A 24,790-nucleotide genomic window follows, 5' to 3' on the forward strand; every position below is an offset into this window, starting at 1 on the left:
GAAGCACACATCTGTTGGCCAGGGTGCGAGAACCAGTAGCAGATGAAACAGAAAAGCCACAAAGGAAAAGGCGTTATGGGAAAAGCAAGCCAAGTTCTACTGCCCTCAGTGATGTACTGTCTATGGCTACTTACGCACAACATTGGCAGAGACCACGTGGTCCACAAAGCCTAAAATGTTTACTTGCTGGCCCTTTACAGAAAAAGTTTGCTGGCCTTGGTCTAGACCCTGCCTCTGATGCTGACCTGACCCTGGGCAGACCATACATACATACACACACACACACACACAAGGGTGGTTATTTATATAACTCATACCGCCAGTTTAACAATACCAATAGTAAACATCTAAAGATTGATTGATATGTATCCTTTAAAAATTTCTGGGTGCAGTAACATGCAGATTCTTGTACACATAACTCCGTTTTAAGAATATATACACTGGCTAGGCATCCTAGCTCTCATGCCTGTAATTCCAGGAGTTTGAGAGACTGAGGTGGGCGGATCTCTTGAGCTCAGGAGTTTGAGACCAGCCTGGGCAACATAGTGAAATACCATCTACACACACAAACACACACACAAATACAAAAATTAGCTGGACATAGTGGTGCATGCCTGTAGTCCAGCTACTCAGGAGGCTGAGGTAGGAGGATCGCTGGAGTCCAGGAGGTCGAGGCTGCAGTGAGCCAAGTTCATACCACTGGACTCCAGCTGGGGAGACACAGTGAGACCCTGTCTCAAAAAACAAACACACACACACACAAAACAAACAAACAAACAAACAGATATACACACTAACAAAGACCTTAATGTATTTTCTCTGCAGAACTTGTCAGATATGCTCTCCCAGCCCTTCATACTAAGCACAATGGGTACTTGTCCAAGCCCATCCACCATTCTGTCAGTCGCATCCTAAGAAGACATCAGAGAAGATTCCCTCCTAGACCACACAAAATGGACCGATCATCTTTGGCAGTGTGGCCACGACCCACATGAGGATTTATAAGCAACCTAGTCACCGGGACTTCATGTGGTTACCTTTTCTGAATGGCTCCTGGTTCTCCTCCGCTTCCCTGTTGACTCGGTTTTGTTCTGGTTCAACAGCAGACCCCTGGTCATCAAGTTCATCTTCTGTTTCATCATCACTATAGGGAACCACTTCATCATTAGGCTGAGAATCCTCATCAAATGTCGTTTCTGAGTCTCTTTCTGTACTCATTCTGCCGGCAAATTGGAACTACCTGCTTAAAAGGAAAGAGAAATCAGAGTGGATTATGACTCTTGCCCAGTTTTTGGTTGAATCCTGCCTGTATCCCGTTACAATGCCCTTTTTACAGAACATTGTCTTACTGACGTGTAAATATTCTGGAATAGTACCCCCAAATTCAACTTAACATGCAAATAAGAACAAAACCATTCAGTACTGATTAAATGCTTGGGTAAGATTTTTAAAAAATATGTAACTGCAAACCTTTTATTTTTAAACAAGGAGATATATATATATATATATATATATATAGGCAATATTTAAAATTAGGGGGTCTCTACTCAATGAAATAAATTTAGTGGGTAACAATCAACATTAAACTAAAATGAAACAGACTATAAAATATCTGATTACAGCACATATAATAAGAATAAGTACTGCTTGATAACACAGTTGTACACATTCACACGTTTATTTGCATTGTGGGTGTTAATGGAGTTGAATTTCTTCCTGTGGATTGCTGGCAAAGTTGACAAACCACTGCTCTAAGATATCTGGTTTCTGCTAACACTAACATTCCGAGCCTTTGTTCTGACACAACATTTTTAATATAACCTTAGATCTTCCAAGTTTACTGACTTCCCAGGAACACTCCCTAGCTTTTCTATCTTCCCAACTACCGCTGCCCACTCTGTATCTGCAATTTGTGCTTGAGCATCTACCGCATAAGATGACTCCAAACAAGTGCGAAGAACAACCTTAGTTATATTTATTTTAGGAAAATATTTACACAAATAACTCAGGTTACAGACACACAGCCTGACATTTACATAAGCATCACGGTGCCGTGTAGTCAGTATTGTCAATGACAGCAGCTCACATTTATTTTGTGTTAACTGCATGCCAAGCCTTGTACTAAGCACTTTATAGACATGGGCTCATTGAAACTTCCCACACCACCATGGTGAATAACAGTCTTATTGTTATTCCTACCCAGCAGAGGAGAAAAATCAAAACACTGGAATGCTAAATAACTTGCACAATAATTATTAAAAATAATTAAAAATTTAAGGCAGCCACGCGCTGTGGCTCACGCCTGTAATCCCAGCACTTTGGGAGGCCGAGGTGGGTAGATCACGAGGTCAGGAGATCGAGACCATCCTGGCTAACACAGTGAAACCCCATCTCTATGAAAAATACAAAAAATTAGCCGGGTGTGGCAGCGGTCGCCTGTAGTCCCAGCTGCTCGGGAGGCTGAGGCAGGAGAATGGCGTGAATCCGAGAGGCGGAGCTTGCAGTGAGCCGAGCTAGCACCACTGCACTCCAGCCTGGGCAACAGAGCAGGACTCCATCTCAAAAAAAAAAAAGGCAAAAACAACTGCTTCACAAGGAGAGGTCTACGCTCTATTTTTGTATTATGGTTTATGATATATTTTGAACGAAAATTGCCTCAAGTAGAACTATGTAGCTGATTGCACGTTTTGCACCAAATCTTAGACCTCTAAAATAATTTTTACATTCACAAATGCACACTTACGAAATTTTCAAATATTTATATGAGGATTTTTGCCAAGTATTATGTAAAACAGTAAAAGCCAAAAGCAAGCTGGGTTACAATTGTCGACTATATAAATAAATTATGGCATCTGATATTCTAGGATAATGTGCAACAATTTAGATGATCAGAAGAGCATTTGATGACATTGCATTAATGACCTTAATAGGTAAGTTATTAAGCCATATGTATAGCATACACCCAGTTATTCACACACACACTTGTTCATTTTCCAAAATCTCAACAATTGACATACATTATTTTATTATTATTATCTTTTGAGACAGAGTATTGTTCTGTCGCCCAGGCTAGAGTGCAGTGGTGCAATCTTGGCTCACTGCAACCTCTGCCTCCCAGGTTCAAGCAATTCTCCTGCCTCAGCCTCCTGAGTAGCTGGGATTACAGGTGTGTACCACCACGCCTGGCTAATTTTTGTATTTTTAGTAGAGACAGGGTTTCACCGTGTTGGCCAGGCTGGGACATACATGATTTTAAGTGAGATGATGCATGCAAAATGCTCAACTCAGTGCATAGCCTACAATAAGTACTCAATAAACATTAACCATTAATTTTTCATATACTTCTTGGTGATTTGTATGTTTCCTTTTGAAAAATGTCTATTCATGTCCTTTGCTCACTTTTTAATGGTATTATTATTATTTTAAAATATTGTTGGCATTCATTACAAAGAATAACTTAGATTCTATTGCATGATGCTGTACGGTGGCACAGTTCTAAAGAGCCCTATAGTCACAAATGCAGAGTTCCTAGCACTCCCGGTCCTCAGCACCTCAGGCCATTCTCTTCCGCCTTCAAAGAATATTTACTCCCCAAATCCATAGTCTTTACCTCTGGCCTTAGCTTTTCAGTAGCAAGCAAAAGCCTTCCTGGCAGTACTTATAATTTCATTGGTTATACTTATGCTTTCCTGGTTATATTTATACTTTCCTGGCAGTACTTACAATTTCATTGGTTATACTTATGCTTTCCTAGTTATATTTATACTTTCCTGGCAGTACATATACTTTCATGGTTTATACTATTTTAAAATTATTTTTTATTAAATGGAGCTAAATTTTTAAAAAGTCATCTTTTCCACTAAATCGGCATCGCCATGTTAAATCTAAATTTCCCTACTAAGTCTTTCTTTTCTTTTCTTTTCTTTTACTTTAAGTTCTAGGATACATGTGCAGAACACGCAGGTTTATTACATAGGTATACATGTGCCATGGTGATTTGCTGCACCCATCAACTCGTCAGCTAGGTTTTAAGCCCTGCATGCATTAGGTATTGGTCCTAATGCGCTCCACTCCTTGCCCCACCCCCCTGCCCCAGACAAGCCCCAGTGTGTGATGTTCCCCTCCCTGTGTTCATGTGTTCTCATTGTTCAACTCCTGCTTATGAGTGAGAACATGCAGTGTTTGGTTTTCTGTTCCCGTGTTAGTTTGCTGAGAAAGATGGCTTCCAGCTTCATCCATGTCCATGGAAAGACCACGATCTCATTCTTTTTTATGGCTGCAGGGATTATTTGTTTTTGAGTTGTTTGAGTTCCTTGTATATTCTGGATACTAGTCCTTAGTTGGATGAATAGTTTGCAAATATTTTCTCCTATTCAACAGGAAACATTGCACTCTGTTGATTGCTTCTCTTGCTGAGTAGAAGCTTTTTAGTTTAATATAGTCCTATTTGTCTATTTTTGTTGTTGTTGTTGCCTGTGCTTTTGAGGTCTTAGCCATAAAATCTTTGCCTAGACCAATGTCCTAAACATTTTCCCTATGTTTCCTTCTAGTATAAAGTTTTATTAGTTTTTTTTTTTTTTAAGAGAGAGAGAGGTTTTCACTCTGTCACCCAGGCTACAGTGTAGTAGGACGATCATAGCTCATTGCAACATTGGACTCTTGGGCTCAAGGAATCTTCCTACCTCTGCATCCCAAGTAGCTGGGACTACCAGCACATGCCATCATGCCATTTTTTTTTTTTTGGTAGAGATGGGGTCTCACTGCATTGTCCAGACTGATCTTGAATTCCTGGGTCAAATGATCCTCCAGGCTTGGGCTCCCAAAGGGCTAGGATTATAGGTGTGAGCCACCACACCTGGTCCCCTTTAAGTCTTTAATCCATCTTGAGTTGACTTTTGTGTATGGTGAGAGACAGGGGCCCAGTTTCATTCTTTTGCATGTGGAGATTTATTTCTGGGTTCTCTAGTCTGTTCCATTGGTTTATGTGTCTGTTTTTTTGCCCATATTATGTTTTGGTTACTACAGCCTTGAGATATATATATATATAAAACAACGTGTATATATATACATTGATATATATATCAATATATTGTTATATATATAACAATATATTGATATATATATAGTAATATATATATAACAATGTGACTCTGAAAGTATCATATGGAAACATTTTTTATTGTTGCAAATTATACGTAACAAAATTTACCATTTTTGCCATTTTGTTTTGTTTTTCTCATTGCAGCCTCCTGGGCTCAAGCAATTCTCCCCCCCAGCCTCCTGAGTAGTTGGGACTACAGGTACAAGCTGCAACATCCAGCTGATTTTTGTATTTTTAGAAGAGGCAGGGTTTTGCCATGTTGCCTAGGCTGGTCTCAAACTTCTGGGCTCAAGTAATCTACCTGCCTAAGCCTCCCAAAGTGCTGGGATTACGAGCATGAGCCACCATGCCAGGCCTTGTTTCACCCTATGTTTTTTTTTTTTTTTTTTTTCAAATTTCTTAAAGGTGTACTGTTGGAGAGTTTAAACTTTTTGTTGGTTGGTCGATTTTCTTTCTCTCTCTCTCTCTCTTATTTTTTTGCATCTCAGATGACACAAACCATTGTTTGTTTTCTCAGACACGGTTTCACTCTGCCACCCAGGCTGCAGTGCAGTGGCATGATCCTAGTTCACTACACTCCCAAATCTGTGGGCTCCAGCAATCCTCCTACCCTGCTCCCCAGCCTCCTGAGTAACTAGGACTAGAAGCACGAGCCACCATGCCTGTTTTTTTTTTTTTTTTTTTAAAGAGATACGCTCTCCCTATGTTCCTCAGGCTGGTCTCAAACTCTTGCCCCCAAGTGATCCTCCCATCTCAGCTTCCTTTTAGCCATTTTCAAGTGTAGGGTTCTGTGGCATTAAGTGCATTTTATACAAACATTTTGTAAGTTATCCTTTTCATCATTGCTTCCAAACTGCCAGGCATCTGGATATTAACACTGTCTCCAGCCCTGTGAGGTTGAGAGAGGAAGCAAGCACAAAGGAATGGATTTGACAACCCACATGTCCGTGACTCAAAGCAAGCAAGGCCTTGCACAACCAACTCGCCACCCACACAATCTGCACAGGCTCAGTGAGAAAGCAGGGGCAGGGAGCTCTACACTGAGAGTGAAGAAATGTCCTCAACTTGACTTCTCTACAGTGTGCCTGTGTGTGAAACACACACACACGGGAGGAATCTGGCTGTGTCATTTTAGTGTACTAAAGAGAAAAACAGGGAGAAATCACTTGTTTGAAGCCCTAAATGACATAAAGAATTTTTTTCCCAGGTCTAAATAATGATTCCTAAGGTCAGGTGCTGTGTCCGGTATGGATTTGGAAACTTGATAATGTCTCTCACTGTCACTCCAGGACACTGCAGACAGGTGTGCATCTACTCAGCACCCAGGAAACACCTGCAAGATGCAGAGTACTACGCTAGGCACAGGGAACAGAGCCACTGACTGACTGCGAGTTTTGAGGAATACAGATAAGTCAACTATTAAAGCTAGGAAACAGGCAGGGTGCAGTGGCTCACGCCTGTAATTCCAGCACTTTGGAAGGCTGAGGCAGGTGGATCACCTGAGGTCAAGAGTTCGAGACCAGCCTGCCAACATGGTGAAACCCCATCTCTACTAATAATACAAAAAAATTAGCCAGGTGTGGTGGCACATGCCTGTAAGCCCAGCTACTTGGGAGGCTGAGGCAGGAGAATTGCTTGAACCCGGGAGGGTGGAGGTTACAGTGAGCCAAGATTACGCCACTGCACTCCAGCCTGGGCAACAAAATCTAGTTAGAGGGATCTGGTAGCATTTCCAGGGAGAGGTGATGGTGGCCATGGAGATGGAGAGGAGGGGATGAATTGGAGGAGTATTTGAGGCAAAAACGACTGGCTTTGCTGTTTTATAGCTTTATTTTATTTTATTTGTTTATTGGAGGTGGAGTTTCGCTCTGTTACCCAGGCTGGAGTGCAGTGGCGCGATCTCGGCTCACTGCAACCTCCACCTTCCGGGTTCAAGTGATTCTCCTGCCTCAGTCTCTCGAGTAGCTGGGATTACAGGTGCCCACCACCACGGCAATTTTTGTATTTTTAGTAGAGACGGGGTTTTACCATGTTGGCCAGGCTGGTCTTGAACTCCTGACCTCAAGTGATCTGCCTGCCTCAGCCTCCCAAAGTGCTGCACCCGGCCATGGACTGGTGTCTTTAGAAGAGGAGAAATAGACACATGATCTCTCCTTCTCCATGCACACAGAGGAAGGGCCATGTGAGAACACAGCAGGATGGCAGCCAACTACAAGCCAAAGAGAGGCCTCACCAGAAACCAACCCTGCTGGCACCTCCATCTTGGACTTCCAGTCTGCAGAACTGTGAGAAAATAAACGACTGTTGTTTAAGTCAACCAGTACATGGCATTTTGTTATGGCAGCCCAAGTGGATTAACACTAATCCACTATGGATTCCCATCACTTTAAGTCCAAACTCTTTTCACGACTCTAAGGGCTCTCCACACTTCTACACCCTCCTTCTTGCTCATGATTGCTGAGCCCCACGGCCCTGCTTTCAGCTCCTCAAGCAAACAAAGCATTTCCTGCCCCAGAGCCTCTGCATATGCTCTTCCTAGTACCTGGAATGCTCTTCTCCCAGTTCTTTGTATGACTGCTATTTCTCACTCTTATTTTACTTTTTATTTTATTTTTTTTGAGACAGAGTTTCTCTCTTTTTGCCCAGGCTGGAGTGCAATGGTGTAGTCTAGGCTCAGCACAACCTCCGCCTCCCAGGTTCAAGCGATTCTCCTGCCTCAGCCTCCCAAGTAGCTGGGATAACAGGCTGGGATAACATGCCTGGTTAATTTTGTATTTTTAATAGAGACAGGGTTTCTCCTTGTTGGTCAGGCTGGTCTCAAACTTCTGACCTCAGGTGATCTGCTCACCTTGGCCTCCCAAAGTGCTGAGATTACAGGCGTGGGCCACCACGCCCGGCCGATTTCTCACTCGTTAGGTCTCCACTTCAGTGTCCTCTTCCACTCATGGTATTGAACAGGATTCTGCCCTCCTCTTCCTGCTACCACTGGCCCCCTTGAGCACTTACATTTCTGTTTCCTTCCTAGCACTTGCCATGATTTGTAAATATGTATTTGCTTTTATTTATCTGCCTCTCCCACCAGACCATAAGCTCTACAAGAACAGACTGGTCTGTGAATACTCAGTGCCTACTACACAGTTGACACTGAAAGATCTGGGGAAAGAGCAAATCAACTTTTAATAAAGTCCTCAAGGGCTCACAGAGTTGTCTTACACCGAAGTTCTTTACCGTCTTTACACAGGTCACACCTACCACATGGTAAGAGATTCACAAAGTCACTGGACTAAGGATGAAAGATCGAGGGCAATGATGGGAGAGAACAGCAACAGCTAAGTTCAGAAGCCATACAAGATGGAACTTTTTAGGAGTCTGAGTCATTTGAGGCCATCCAAAAACCACTGCCCAAGATTTTACCATGTACAGAAAACTAAACCAGCCTTCTGGTAGGGTACTAAAGATATCAAAGGTGAGGACCGATCTTTCTTGTTCATCACTAGCACCTACCAGAGTCTGTCATATAGGAAGCTCGTTTGCTTCTGTCCTTAGGAGGCTTGACTAGACCAGACTATAGTCTAGATAAGAATTGGCAAATTACAGCCCATGGGCCAAATTTGGCCCACTAACTATTTTTTAAATAAAGTTTTATTAGAATACACCCTTACTCATTACTGACATACTACTGGCTATGGTAGGTTTCTTTTTTTTTTGAGACAGAGTTTTGCTCTTGTTGCCCAGGCTGGAGTTCAATGGTGCGATCTCAGCTTCACCTCCTGTGTTCGAGCAATTATCCTGTCTCAGCCTCCTAAAATGCTGGGATTACAGGTGTTAGCCACCATGCCTGGTCCCTCATCATTTTTTTTTTTTAATGGCTTTTAAAGTTCATAAGAAGAAAGACTATTTCTGAAATGTGTTTTTCCTCATTTTGTTTATTATTATTATTAAAGACAATGCTGTAAAATATTTAACATATCATAATTTATAAGTATGAATTATATTTCTATATGTTCTATGCTATATGTGTTTCTTACTATATGTTCCATACTAAATATAAATTACTACTCTAAGATGGCCCCCGGTGATCCCACCTTCTGGTGTTCACATCTTTAATTCCTTGTGAGTGTGGCATACACATGAGGTGCTTTGCTGCTTTTTTCTTCCGTTTTTTTTTTTTTTTTGGTGTTGGTGTTGTCATTGATACAAGTTCTTGCTCTGTCACCCAGGCTGGAGTACACTGGTGTGATCAAGCTCACTGCAGCCTCAATCTCCTGGGCTCAAGTGATCCTCCCACCTCAGCCTCCTAAGTAGCAGAGACTATAGGTGTGCACCATCACACCCAGCTAATTTTTTTGGTTTTTAGTAGAGATGAGGTCTTGCTAGTTTGCTCAGGATGGTCTTGAACTCCTGAGGTCAAGCAATCCTCCCTCCTTGGCCTCACGAAGTACTGGGATTACAGGCATGAGCTACTGTATCCAGCCCCTTTTCCTTCTTTCTTCTTCTTCTTCTTCTCTTTTTTTTTTTTTTAAATAAGCCTGAGTTCCTGAACCTTGCTTCTTTTTTGTTTTTGAGATGGAGTCTCGCTCTGTTGCCCAGGCTGGAGTGCAGAGGTGTGATCTCGGCTCACTGCAACCTCCGTCTCCCGGGTTCAAGCAATTCTCCTGCCTCAGCCTCCAGAGTAGCTGGGATTACAGGAGTGTGCCACCATGCTGGGCTAATTTTTTGTATTTTTAGTAGAGACAGGGTTTCACCACGTGGGTCAGGCTGGTCTTGAACTCCTGACCTTGTGATCTACCCACCTCGGCCTCCCAAAGTGCTGGGATTACAGGCATGATCCACTGCCCCCAGCCTTGAACCTTGCTTCTAACCAATAGAATATGGTGCAGGTAATGGGATGTCACTTCCATGATTATGTTATAAAAAACCATGACTCCCTTCTTGCCAGTCAACTCTTTCCCCTTCCCGGCTTTGGTGAAGCAGCTGCCCTATGGAGAGGCTCACACGGCAAGACACGAAGTGAGCACTGACCAACAGCCAGCAGGGACTGGAGTCCTCAGTCCCTTAAGGAATGCAGTGAATTTTGCAATCACTATATGAACTTGGAAGCAGATCCTTCCTCAGTCCTGCCTTCAGATGAGACATCAGGCTGGGCTGACACCTTAATTGTAGCCTTGTGAGAAATCCTGATACAGAGAACCCAGTTAAGCTGTGCTCAGACACTTGATTCATGGAAACCATGAGATAATAAACGCATGTTGGTTTAAGTTGCTAAGTTTTGGAGTAGCTTGTTACACAGCAATCGATAACCAATACACATACCATCAGTCACAAGTAATAATTCTAGGGTCAGGCACTCAATGTGGCCACTATTATTTCCAAGGTATTCCGTAGAGCCCCCATCTAAAAGGCAGCAGAAATCTTCTCTATTATCCTAGTTAGTCCAGACCCTGTTTGGAATCTGCCCAGTATTCTTTTATTTACTTCTTTGAGACAAAGCCTCACTCTGTGGCCCAGGCTGGAGTCCAGTGTTGTGATCTCAGCTCACTGCAACCTCTGCCTCCCAGGTTCAAATGATTCTCTTGCTTCAGACTTTCCAGTAGCTGGGACAAGTGCATGCCACCACACCGGGCTGATTTTTGTATTTTTAGTAGAAACGGGTTTTACCTTGTTGGCCAGGCGGGTCTTGAACTCCTGACCTCAAGTGATCTACCCACCTCGGCCTCCTAAAGTGCTGGGATTACAGGCATGAGCCACTGCACCCCGGCCAATGCTCAGTATTCTTGAAAGTAAAATGACAAACTTGATGACAGTTGTAATTAGATAAAGAATCTCATGAAGCAATAGTAATAAAATGTATCTAAGATCTACATTAAATTTAAACTTTATACTGTTATAGAAACAGCATAATTACAGTTCCCAGCAGGAACAGGATTACATTTTTTTTTCCTCCCAAGGCAGGACCGAAAAAAATCTAGAAGCCTGGGATAAATAACATAAAACTAAGGGATCAACAGTGTCAATGTAGTGAGGACAATTCAGGCAGGATCTTTACACATGATAGAAAAGGCTGCTCTGGGTCCACAGCTTCACCCCCTATTCCTCAGAAAGTCCACCCCAGAGCCCTTTCTCACAAAGGAAGATTGGCTGCCTGGGTGCGGCGGCTCACACCTGCAATCCCAGCACTTTGGGAAGCTGAGGCAGGTGGATAATTTGAGGCCAGGAGTTCAAGACGAGTCTGGGCAATATGGCAAGACCCCATCTCTACAAATAATAATTTAAAGAACTAGCTGGGCACCTCTAGTCCCAGCTATTCGGGAGGCTGAGGCAGAAAGATCGCTTGAGTCCAGGAGCTCAAGGCTGCAGTGAGTTAGGATCATGCCACCGAACTTCAGGCTAGGTGACAGAACAAGACCCCGTCTCTATTTAAAAAAAAAAAAAAAAAAAAAAAAGCCTGGCTCTTGTTTCATTCTGCACAATTTCAATGGCGGTCATTAGAAAAGATACAGGGGAAATTTCAACACCTTGGCCTTTCAGAGATGAGCAGATTTTTCATTCCCCTGGCTAAGGTTCAAAGGATTTCTTAGTCCAACATTGCCATGGGCTCCCAGCATTTCCTAGTAATATTGTATTTCTTCTAATCCATATAAGGTAGCCCCTTCCAGGACAAAGGATTTTTTCATACACATTGTCTCATGCAATTGTCATGGAATTATGCTGAGGCGAGTCGCCAGGCAATGTCACTACCTTCTTACTAATGAAAAAACTGGGGTGGTTTCAAAGCTTGCCCAAGGTGATTTAACTCCTAGCTATTCAGGCGCTCTCCACACACATCCCAGCTCTGCGCTCTCTGTGGTACAGTGAACGCAAATCGTGGATTCAGACTGGAATACAGGCTCTGCCCAGGAAGCATCAGAGCCTGCTCCCACTCCCAACATCACCTGCTTCCCTCCCTTCCCCACGCCTGCTAACAACATCATTAATCACAAGAAAACCCTAAACAAAGGAAGAATTTGACAAGCAAAATCAATCAACCTTTGAGGTCCACAGGCAGATCTATCCCACGCTAATGAATTCTAAAATGTAAAATGCTTCCCAGGGTATGCCACTGAAGAGTGAAGTGAGATCAATCATTATTTCCTAGGCGGTTTTTGAGCTGGGCAACCTGGGAGTCACAGAGGTGAGCAAGAACTTGGGGTGGGTGGGAGAGAGATATGAAGGAACCAAAAGAAAAAACTCAGAGGCAGGAAAATGCAATGGAAAGGCCCAGCACCAGTACAGCTGGGAGATGTGGGGGAAAGAGCAGAGCTGGGGAAAGGTAGTTTTGGAGTCACCTTCAAAAGTAAGGTGGCCCATGCAGCCTTGACAAGGCTTTATTCTAGGGAGTGAGAGGGCCCGTGGAAGGTGTCTGCAAAAGAAAGAAATCTGATCTGCACAGCCTCATCTGACAGGGGGAAGAGTGTGAGTAGCAGGGAAGGTGAGATCCTAGGAGGGAGACTGTTCAAAAGTCACCCTGGAAACAGCATCTCCTTGTCACAGTTTCTTCACCGGGAACACCAAGTGGTTCCACCTTATTACCTCCACCATCACACTCAGCAACAACACTCAGTGCGTGAATCTAACCACAGCAAGAAGAAACACAGGTCTGGGCCGAACGCGGTGGCTCACGCCTGCAATCCTAACACTTTGAGAGGCCAAGGCGGGCTGATTGCCTGAGGTCAGGAGTTTGACACCAGCCTAGCCAACATGGTGAAACCCCATCTGTACTTAAAATACAAAAATTAGCTGGGCATGGTGGTGTGCGCCTGTAGTCCCAGCTACTCGGGAGGCTGAGGCAGGAGAATCGCTTGAACCCGGGAGGCGGAGGTCGCAGTGAGCCAAGATCACGCCACTGCACTCCAGCCTGGGTGACAGAGTGAGATTCTGTACCAAAAATAAAAATAAAAAAATAAAAATAAATAAATAAAAAATAGAAAAAAGAAATACTGGCCTGAATTGGGGTGGTGGCAGCTAGAAAAATGTGCTTAAAATGAAGGCAGGGTGGGGCTGCCATTCTTTTGTCTAGAAAATGAAGGGAAAAAAAGGAAATAAAAGACTGGGCTGGTTCCCATAGGATAAGAATGCTGTAGTTCCCCAGATGTTTATTTTAGAGACTCCGCCTCAATCCACAATGTACTTTTTATAGTAAATAATGAAAGTTACCAGGATAAAAGCCTTGTTATTTTTATATTCAAGCGTCATCCTTACTTGTTAGGGACAATGGTCTCATTTTTACCCCATTACTATTGACTCTATAATTAGGCTTTAAAGTTATATTCACGTTTGAATAAAACAAAGTCATAGGAGCTTTGTAATTGACAGCCACCTGGAAGCAAACCCTCCAGGGTAAAAGAAGTCTGTCAAGCTGAATTCATTTTAATGTTAGAAGAGTCACCAAGCTATTAATACAAGGATTGCACTCCCGAAAGACATACGAATCATCAGAGCTTTCTGGAACAAAATATAAACTTTGAAACTTTTGATCTACAGAGAGACAACTTATATTCCTCATCCAGACTCACTAGGAATGGCTTGTCTGAATGAAAAGGCAGTAGAAGAGGCAGATAAGTAAATAGAAATAATAAACACATAAAATGATACAATAAAAGATGACTCTTACTAGTAATCAAAGAATGGCAAGTTGATGAAAACATAGACACCATTTTATGCCTATTCAGTTGACGCTATTCAATATTTTCTTTTTCTTTTTTTTTTTTTTTGAGAAAGAGTCTTGCTCTGTCGCCCAGGCTGGAGTGCAATGGCACGATCTCAGCTCACTGCAAGCTCCGCCTCCCAGGTTCACGCCATTCTCCTGCCTCAGCCTCCCAAGTAGCTGGGACTACAGGCACCCGCCACCACACCCGGCTAATTTTTGTATTTTTAGTAGAGACGGGGTTTCACCATGTTAGCCAGGGTGGTCTCGATCTCCTGACCTTGTGATCTGCCCGCCTCAGCCTCCCAAAGTGCTGGGATTACAGGCATGAGCCACCATGCCCAGCTACTATTCAATATTTTCAATGTCAGCAGTGGAGATGAATGAATCCTCACCCACCTTGCTACTGACCTTGAAATTAATATATACATTACTGATGGCAATGCTTTATGTACCCAAAACACTAAAGATATATTTGAAGCAATCACCTCATTTACAGAGCCTTTTCCAACAGGAACACTTCAATAAAAGGACTCTTACTCAAACTTTTTTTTTTTTGAGACAGAGTCTTGCTCTGTCACCCAGGCTGTAGTGCAGTGGGGAGACCTCGGCTCACTGCAACCTCCGCCTCCCAGGCTCAAGCAATTCTCCTGCCTCAGCCTCCCAAGTAGCTGGGATTATAGGCATGCACCACCATGCTTGACTAGTTTTTGTATTTATAGTAGAGACAGTGTTTCTCCATGTTGACAAGGCTGGTCTTAAACTCCTGACCTCAGGTGATCTGCCCACCTCAGCCTCCCAAAATGCTGGGATTACAGGGCTGAGCCACCGCACCTGGCCACAAATTTTTTGATTGGCATCATTGGTTATAAAAAGCAGAAATGGAAACCACATGAGTGTCCAACAAGATCTCATGGTTTTACAATTTTTTTTTTTTCTGACGTAGGGCATTGCACTGTCACCCAGGCTGGAGTTCAGTGGCGTGATCATGGCTCACTGCAGCCTCAACCTCCTGGGCTTCAGTGATCCTCCCACCTCAGCCTCCCCAAGTAGCTGGGACCACAGGCACATGACACCACAACTGGCTAATATTTTGGGAAAATTTTTGTAAAGACGAGGTTTCACTGCATTGCCCGGGCTGATCCCAAATTCCTGGCCTCAAGCAATCCTCCCACCTCAGCCTCCCAAGGTGTTGGGATTATATGCATGAGCCATGACACCTGACCTACAAATTTTTATGTTTTAGTGTAGCTATTAAAAATAACAGCTATTTGTAATAACACTATGAGATCAAACACAGGAAATGTTTTACAGTATTAACCGTGGGGGTGAGGCAGAAATCAGAATTGTGTTCTATAACTGCAGCTTTGTAAATAATACGTTTGTTTTTAGAGCTAACATTTGCACTGAAAGATACATAATTCTCTGTGTGTTTTTCCTTCCAAAATAATCAGCAATTAATAATAGCTATCCACCCCCTATATCCAAACACTGCTGAGCAATTGCTCATATACTGGGTACATTTTGTGCAATTTTTACAGCACACACAAAAGGAAGGGCTTATCCTCATTTTGTGGGCTTAGAGAGGTTAGGTGACTTACTTCTCCAGGGTCACATATTGAGGTTTCTACCAGGTCTGTTTGTCCCCAGATCTCTTATGATTTGTCCCAGGGCTGTTCAAAGGGGGTGAAAAGTTGGATCAGGCGATTAGGATTATGCCCACTGATGCTTACTTTTTTTTTTTTTTTTTTTTGAGACAGAGTCTCACTCTGTCACCCAGGCTGGAGTGCAGTGGTGCGATCTCTGCTCACTGCAACCTCCGCCTCCCTGGTTCAGGCAATTCTCTCCTGCCTCAGCCTCCTGAGTAGCTGGGATTACAGGTGCACGTCACCACGCTCAGTTAATTTTTGTATTTTTAGTAGAGACAGGGTTTAACTGTATTGTCCAGCCTGGTCTCAAACTCCTGACCTCAAGTGTTGCACCTGCCTTGACCTCCCAAAGTGCTGGGATTACAGGTGTGAGGCACTACCATGCCCGGCCACCGATACTGTCTTAATATCATTCTGTCTCTTTGTAAATGATTACTAAAACAAAAAATGGTAGCATGGAAGTGGGTTCATGGAACCCACTGTGCATGGTGCACGGAAGTGAGCTCAGAAGGGATGGTTTGCATGTCAAGGCAGAAGAGATGAAACTTGCCACATTTTGTCCCTTGTATTATATCTTTCCGGTACGTTAGTAAACAGAAGATTCCATCTCCCTCCTAAGGATGGTGAGCTGCACGACATGTAGTCTGGGTCCACCTTTTCCTCCAAGAGCCCTTTCCGATCCTCAGCAAAGATCCCCAACCATTGCTTAGCACTAAGGACAATGGACCTTGAGTGCCCTGGAGAGGGGCCAGTGACAAAGACAGCTGGAGAGGGGCCAGTGACAAAGACACTGACAAAGACAGTCAGTGGCCCTGGCCGGGTGCAGTGGCTCACACCTGTAATCCCAGCACTTTGGGAGGCCGAGATGGGTGGATCACCTTAGGTCAGGAGTTCAAGACCAGCCTGGCCAAACATGGTGAAACCCTATCTCTACTAAAAATACAAAAATTAGCTGGGCATGGTGACAGGCACCTGTAATCCTAGCTACATGGGAGGCTGAGGCAGGAGAATTGCTTGAACCTGGAAGGCAGAGGTTGCAGTGAGCTGAGATCGCACCACTGCACTCCAGTCTGGGTGACAAGAGCAAAACTCTGTCTCAAAAAAAAAGAAAGAAAAGCCGGGCGCGGTGGCTCACGCCTGTAATCCCAGCACTTTGGGAGGCCGAGGCGGGCGGATCACAAGGTCAGGAGATCGAGACCACAGTGAAACCCCGTCTCTACTAAAAATACAAAAAATTAGCCAGGCGCGGTGGTGGGCGCCTGTAGTCCCAGCTACTCAGGAGGCTGAGGCAGGAGAATGGCGTGAACCCAGGAGGCGGAGCTTGCAGTGAGCCGAGATCGCGCCACTGCACTCCAGCCTGGGCGACAGTGCGAGCCTCCGTCTCAAAAAAAAAAAAAAAAAAAGAAAGAAAAGTCAGTGGCTGTCCCTAGTGATCTGCATCCAAAGCTGAAAATGCTAATAGATGCTCTTAAAATTCCCACATGGCACCTTTTCATATGTAAATGTCTGAAATTTCCAAATATTTATATGTAAACACGTTCCAAAGCTTAAACAGACACTAAGGTGACTGGCATATTAAGTATGATTAGGGCACTTACTCGGTATCTTTTCTAGATACTACCATGGTTTCCTGAACATCTAAGACTGGTCAACAGAGTCTTACCTCTCGTTCCATCTGAAGGTTAACACCTTTACAAATTCTGGGTCTGAGATATTTAATCACTGTCTCTTGTGCTGTATTTCAAGTCAGGTTAGAGTTCTCAACTTAGATTACAAACTCTTCCAAGGCAGCAGAGTTCACATCCTAAGTTTTTGACCAAGATTCTACTACAAACATATGGTTAATATTTTATAGGTCCGTTGGAAATATTTGCATTTGGCTTGAAATATCTACAGAGCTTCCTACCAACAGTCAGCAATTCTACCTGTTCTGGCTTTCAGAGTTTGAACAGGTCAAATGAAAGGAGTGTGTCCAGGCTTCTCCTACAAATCTGATCAGTTTAAGGACCCATGGTAAGACTTCTGATGTAAGGCTTCTGAAACTTCCCAGGAAGTTTTCCTAGGATGACGGTGCGTGCGTTTACAGAGAGCTAACTATGTGTTCTATGCATCAGGCTCTGCGCTATGTATTCGCATTAGCTTAGTTTGTTTGTTGAGGATCGAATTATTATCCCCATTCTACAGATAAAGAAACCTAACTGAGTAGATTGCAAAAATTTTCTCCCATTCTGTAGGTTGCCTGTTCACTCTGATGGTAGTTTCTTTTGCTGTGCAGAAGCTCTTTAGTTTAATTAGATCCCATTTGTCTATTTTGGCTTTTGTTGCCGTTGCCTTTCAATCATCCATTGATCTCAAGTAGTACCAATTTATTAGGAACAAGAAATGTGACCATATTATTTGTTCTGAAATTACAAATAGTGTCTTATATAAAATCATTAATAGCCCAGAAACAAAGTCAAAAATCAGTGAGACTGTATTGCAAATTTCTAATATTAATCCTCAATAAAGATTTTTAGAAATCCAAAAAAAAAAAAAAAAAAAAAAAGAAACCTAACTGAGAGGTTAAGTTCTTTGCCCAAGGACATACGAGGGGCAACAGGAATAAAATCCCTTGGAGACATGCTGCCACAAGCCAAGGAACTTCCAGAAACTAGGAGAGAATCCTGAAACAGATCCTTCCCCAGCACCCTCACAGGGAAGATGGTCCTTTAAAACCTTGATCTTGAACTTCTGGGCTTCCAGATTTGTGATACAATAAACTTCTGTTCTTTAAGCTGCTCTGTGTGTGGTATCTTGTTACAGCAGCCCCAGCTAACTAATATATGGCTTTAATGTGTAGCTTTAACATTGCAGAGGGCTTTTCAAATTCCTTAATTCCAACAAACAGAGGTTTCACAGTCAGGTACTGGAAATTTGTTACTTGATGTCTTTAAATTCTGAATCCACCTTTGCCAACGACTATGTGCACAAAAGGAAAAACTGTGGTTACCTTTCATAACAAGTTATATAAATAAGACCTAAATGACCATGTTTTCTTTTCTCTCTTCTAATTACCCAAAGGTTAAGCATGCTGTTTTATTTATTTATTTATTTTTTTTGAGACGGAGTCTCGCTGTGTCGCCCAGGCTGGAGTGCAGTGGCCGGATCTCAGCTCATTGCAAGCTCCGCCTCCCGGGTTTTTACGCCATTCTCCTGCCTCAGCCTCCCGAGTAGCTGGGACTACAGGCGCCCGCCACCTCGCCCGGCTAGTTTTTTGTATTTTTTAGTAGAGACGGGGTTTCACCGTGTTAGCCAGGATGGTCTCGAACTCCTGACCTCGTGATCCGCCCGTCTCGGCCTCCCAAAGTGCTGGGATTACAGGCTTGAGCCACCGCGCCCGGCCTAAGCATGCTGTTTTAAAGTTTAATTTAATTTGATTTAATTTTGCAGCTTACCCAGGTTTAAGAGTTATTTGCAGAGAATAACCAGAAGGAACTGCAACTGGTGTTTAATGCAAATAAGCCCAGGCTACTGAACTAGGGATGACTCATGCAGGCCTTGTGCAAACATCTATTCTGATTTGCATTTAAGAGAAAAGGTACACCTGTAAAAGTATCCAACATGTATTAAAACATCTTTGAAATGTTTTGGAGTTTTAAAGAAGTGCCCATTAAAGACGTTTTCTGCTCCACCTGTTAAAAAACGCATGACCCCAGGAAAAATGCTAATGTATTCTAGAACGTTTTCTGCTGTGATATTTTCTCCTCCCAACCAATGTTTGCTTCCCCTTTAAAATCTCTGTGTACTTTCATGGGTGCAGTAGCACATGGTGATGAGGGCTTGGGTTTGATTGAGTAATGCTCACCCCATCTCCAGTCCCTGCCTCACAGAGGCAAGTAGTACAGAGAATATATATACATGATTCTGACATAAAATACAATGTAAAGCCAACCAAAATGTTTGCGTATTTTTTGCTTTTCCACATTCCCCCTTCTCCATAGACCTAGACGTCAATCAACCTGCATCTCCTATAAAGAGAAAATGACTTTCTTGAATGCAACTGGACTCCAGTGATAAAGAAAACAATCCTCTTTAACTTTATTGTTATCAAACTACTATTTATGACTTTTATCTTACTCAATTAATGCTATTATAAGCTCTTATATATTCAACATGTTACTAACCTGAAAACTTACCCCCAAATTAACCTGATTTAGGTGAAGACTCCCTATAGAACTCTGAGTTGAGTCAGGAAGATTGATCCATTATTTAGGAAACAGAGCTCACTGTCATTGTCCCCTGTAGGTCTGGGGAGAAAGCAAGCTCTGGCTGAATTGTCTAGGGGATTCTCTCCCTTCCAGCAAACTCATCTCCTTCCTACCCCACCTCCACTCTTGTGAGCAAACCCTCGGCTGTCCATCAATAAATCAATGCCAGGGATAAATTCCCAACAACAGCAAATCTAACTGGTCTGAACTCGATATTTTAACACATTGATCCTCCTGACTTCCCAGAGCTCTTTTTAAAAAGAAAGGAAAGAAAATGGAATTAGTGTAAGAATAGAGAGAAGAACATTAAGGATAAACTAGGGGTTTAGGGCCAGGGGCAGTGGCTCACACCTGTAATCTTAACACTTTGGGAGGCCAAGTTGGGAGGATCACTTGAGGTCAGGAGTTTGAGACCAGCCTGGCCAACACAGTGAATCCCCATCTCTACTAAAAATACAAAAATTTGCCGGGCGTGGTGGCGTGAGCCTGTAATCCCAGCTACTTGGGAGGCTGAAGTACGAAAATCCCTTGAACCTGGGAGGTGAAGGTTATGGTGAGCCAAGATCATGCCACTGCACTCCAGCCTGGGCAGCACAAATGAGACTCCATCTCAAAAAAAAAAAAAAGAAAAGAAAAGAAAAGAAAGAAAGAAAGACAGAATAAACTAGGGGTTTAAATAGTCCCTAAATCAGCAGTCAGAAATAAATCAGGAGTACCTGCACACGGCACAACTCAAAGAAAATTACTGAAAAGCCTTTAAATGTCACATGGATTTGAACTTTACTATTAGATATCTGGGGCTAATTAACATATTTTCAAAGATGTTTTAAAAGCGCTCTGAATAGACTGTGCTCTGAATTTATATGATGCCATCCTTTCAAATATTTGAGTGTTGTGACATAGGTTCTTTTGCAGTATTCATCAATGAAAACCTGGGCTACACTCAAGATCAAAAGCTGGTGTTTGGGCCACAAAACAGGTCACCTCCAAGTGCTCCTCAGCTAGGCCTGCCTCGCATGTCTGTTCCTAGGCTCGTTCTGGCTATGGCCCTACCCATCCTCAAAGTCCAACCTACTCTTTTCCTCCTTCATCTTAAGAGATCTGTCTACAGTGAATTTGTGTCTTAGTTTTCCAAAGCTCAAACCTCACGCGCAGAAACAATGTTGCACTAACTATGACAGCTAACTTTGTGCATGTGTCACATGAGTATTTAAATATTATCAATGTTTGGCTTGGGCACGGTGGCTCACGCCTGTAATCCGAGCACTTTGGGAGGCCAAGGCGGGTGGAACACTTGAGACCAGGACTTCGAGACCAGGCTGGCCAACGTGGTGAAACCCTGTCTCTACTAAAAATACAAAAAGTTTAGCCGTGGCGCACACCTGCTGTAATCCCAGCTACTTGGGAGTCCGAGGCACAAGGATCGCTTGAGCCCAGGAGGCAGAGGTTGCAGTGAGGAGAGATTGTGCCACCGCACTTCAGCCTGGGTGTGAGAGCAAAACTATCTCAAAAAATAAAATAGAATAAGAAAATAAATATTATCAATGCATGTTATGGTTTAAACATTAGTAATTTAGGCTATCAATAAGGAATTTTGGGTTGTGCCTGTGGCTCACACCTGTAACCCAGCACTTTGGGAGGCCAAAGCAGGAGGATCCCATGAGCTTAGAAGACCAGGCTGGGCAGTATGGTGAAACCACAGCTCTACAAAAAAATGTAAAAATTAGCAGGGCACGGTGGTGTAGCTGTAGTCCCAATTACTTGGGCGGCTGAGGGAGGAGTACCACTTGATCCAAGGAGGCAGAGGTTTCAGTGAGCCAAGATACTGTCTCAAAAAAATAAAAAAATTAAATAAAAAAGGGAATTTAGTTTGCTGTCTGGACCAAACACAAAATACAATTACACTCACCATATTCTGAAATCAGAATCAAGGACTCTCAAGAAACGGCTTCCATAAGTCAAATGGGGATCTGCAAGGCTTTCAAATTATCTTCAAAATCTATTTGATAGACATTTCTGTTGTGCTTCATTATGGAAATTACTAGATTTTCATACATGCATTAGAACTTGGAGAGGCTCTATCTGCTCTGGCCCTGCCCATTGCAGGCCCCACCCTAGCTCCAGTCACCTTCTGCCCCCCTCACAAGTACACTCACAAGGGCAGCTAGGCACCTTCATTCCCTTTCCAGGTCCTCAAATCCCAATGTAATGGCTTTATCATTTGTACTTTAACAACTTATTGCCTGAACCATTCTTTGCATTATGGCTTGTACTGTGGTTGTTTTTCTTTCTAACAGAGTAAAAATCCAAAGGTGCAGGCAAGGCATGGTGGCTCATGCCTATAATCCCAGCACTTTGGAGGGCCGAGTTGGGCAGATTGCTTGAACTCAGAAGTTCAAGACCAGCCTGGGCAACATGGCGAAACCCCATCTCTACAAAAAAATACAAAAATTAGCTGGGAGTTATGGCGCACACCTGTGGTCCCAGCTACTTGGGAGGCTGAGGTGGGAGGATTGTTTGACCCCAGGAGGCAGAGGTTGCAGTGAGCCATGATTGCACTATTACACTCCACCCTGGGCAACAGAGTGAGACCCTGTCTCAAATAATAATAATAATAATAATGATAATCTAAAGGTGCAAGACCATTGCCTATTCCTCTTATTTCTCAAGTGGGGCAGAATCAAGAGATGGTTAAAGGCTCCTGTCTGAGGATAGACAGACAGGGGATGAAATCCCAGCTCTAAGGCCTACCACCTGCAGAGGCTTGGGAAAAATATTCTTACTAAGCTCCCACTTCTCCATTTATAACATGAAGATAATGGTTACCTTACAGGGTCCTCGTGAAGCTTAATCTTGATCCCATGTAAAGCCCTTAGCAGTGGGCACAGTATGTGGCCCCTGATATCCACTTAGTGAGGCATTCCAGTGATGCATTTCATCAGAAATTCCGTAAGACACATAGATATAATTCATAATATTTCCTCCTTCAATAAAACTTAGTTTATTATTAACTATTATAAACCTGAAACATCAGGGAACTTAAGTTTTCAAGTGAAAAACAGAGTAGGAAAACAATAAAAACCTTTATAATTGCACTTCACAGCTTGCAAAAGCTTTTCACATACCATTAACATATTATCTATAAAACATCGTTGAAAAGTAGATTATTTTCATTTTATTCTCTGCAATAGCTCCATTGTCCAAAACAGCATGTAACACACAGTAGACCTTTCATAAAGAACTACCAAATGTAGAATCGAGCTCGGAGTTCAAGGCTGTATCCAGATTCTCAGAAATGATAAGATGTAGAGGAACCAGAACCAGATCTTAGCATCTGAATCCAAATCCTGCATCCTTTCCTCTCAATCACACTGTCTCCTGCCCCCAGGGTAAGGTTTCACAGAACTGTAATTATTTAAGACATTCTATATTTTCTAGATGACAATAACTTCAAGATAAGTGGAGTGCTTAAAAAACCCTGATTAAACAACAACAAAAAAAGATCACTTTTGTGTCAACAAGGGAAGAGATAGCCAGTAATATAACTACTTTGATACACATTTTTGCTTTCCTCAAAGTACACTCAGCAAACCACCTTGATCATGGTATGAACAAGTGAAACAAACCAAATTTCAAAACCAGGTTGAATGGAAAGATGCATTGGTTGAACTTGCTTGGAAATAATATGAAGAGAGAGGAAGTGGACAGATCTATAGATAAAAACAACATTGGCCTTTGCCATGAACAAGGGGGTTCATTTTCCTATTTCTACATACATTTGAAATCTTTCTAAATCAAAACAATGCCAATAACAACAACAACAAAAACTCTCCTTCAAATAAACCAGTGTATTAACATTAGGTCACCATTGTGTAAGGCACATGTGTACTAATCTCTAACACAGCCTCTGAAGGGACCACATGCTTTGTGCAGCCATTGGCTCCATCTTGAAAACTCAGATATTAAATAATTTTTTCATAGACAGTTAGGAGGAGATTATTTTAAAAAATGAAATATAGGCCGGGCACAGTGGCTCATGCCTGTAATCCCAGTGCTTTGGGAGGCTGAAGCAGATGGATCACCTAAGGTCAGGAGTTCATGACCAGCTTGGTCAACATGGTGAAACCCCATCTCTACTAAAAATACAAAAATTAGCTGGTTGTAGTGGCACACTCCTGTAGTCCCAGCTACTCGGGAGGCTGAGGTAGGAGAATTGCTTGAACCTGGGAGGCGGAGGTTTCAGTGAGCCAAGATCACACCACTACACACCACCCTGGGCTACAGACAGAACAAGACTCTGTCTCAAAAAAAAAAAAAAAAAGAGATACACCTGAATATTTAATAAAATGAAAATGTTATAGAAAACCATGTTTTATGAGTTGGGGCCACTGCATTTGCATTGGACTTGAGGAGGCATATTTGTTCTTTGGCTAAACAGGAATATTTAGCATTTACTTGTTTTTTTTGTGCATTACAATTTTTTTCTTTTAAGAATCAGTTTCGGCCTGGCACAGTGGCTCACGCCTGTAATCCTAGCACTTCGGGAACCTGAGGCAGGTGGATCACTTGAAGTCAAGAGTTTGAGACCAGCGTGGCCAACATGGTAAAACCCTGTCTCCACTAAAAATGCAAAACTTAGCCAGGCATGGTGGCACATGCCTGTAATCCCAGCTACTCAGGAGGCTGAGGCAGGAGAACTGCTTGAACCCTGGAGGGGGAGGTTGCAGTATGCCAAGATCGCCACCACTGCCTCCAGCCTGGGTGACAGAGTGAGGCTATAAAAAAAATTATGAGGTAATAGTGCTGTTCTTCAGTTTATCATCTGTAAAATGAATAAAAACAATAGCAGGTGCCTTTTACAGCTGCTGTGAGGATAAAATGATTCAATATATGGAAAGCTCTGGAATAGGGCTTGATCCAAAGGAAGTCTTAGTAACTATTAGCTGTTGTTATTCTTATGTGAGAGAACTAAATACTAGGAGAAGAAACACATCACCAAATTGACACTTCAGGGACAGCTGAGAAGTTACTACAGCCCACGCCGGGGCTCAAATTTACTTTCGTGTGTTGAATCATTAATAGCAAGGGAAATACCTAACTCGTAACCTAC

General features: G+C 42.9%; 1 protein-coding gene across 4 annotated transcripts in view; it reads right to left on the minus strand.

Annotated features, from left to right (window-relative positions):
• Positions 1-24,790, minus strand: part of ATP8B1 (ATPase phospholipid transporting 8B1) — a 158,063-nt gene that overhangs the window by 81,122 nt on the left and 52,151 nt on the right. For 2 of the 4 annotated variants that reach the window (XM_009192795.4, XM_009192794.4), the window contains exon 2: positions 1,038-1,240. In XM_009192795.4, coding sequence (XP_009191059.2) covers positions 1,038-1,218 — 181 coding nt within the window. In that variant the 5' untranslated portion in view covers positions 1,219-1,240. Of the gene's footprint in view, positions 1-1,037; positions 1,244-24,790 lie in introns of all 4 variants that reach the window. The other 2 variants (XM_003914413.5, XM_021930173.2) reach the window with 1 other exon arrangement.

Source organism: Papio anubis, chromosome 19 (assembly GCF_008728515.1).
Source record: "Papio anubis isolate 15944 chromosome 19, Panubis1.0, whole genome shotgun sequence".
In the NCBI taxonomy this organism is placed as follows: Eukaryota; Metazoa; Chordata; class Mammalia; order Primates; family Cercopithecidae; genus Papio; species Papio anubis.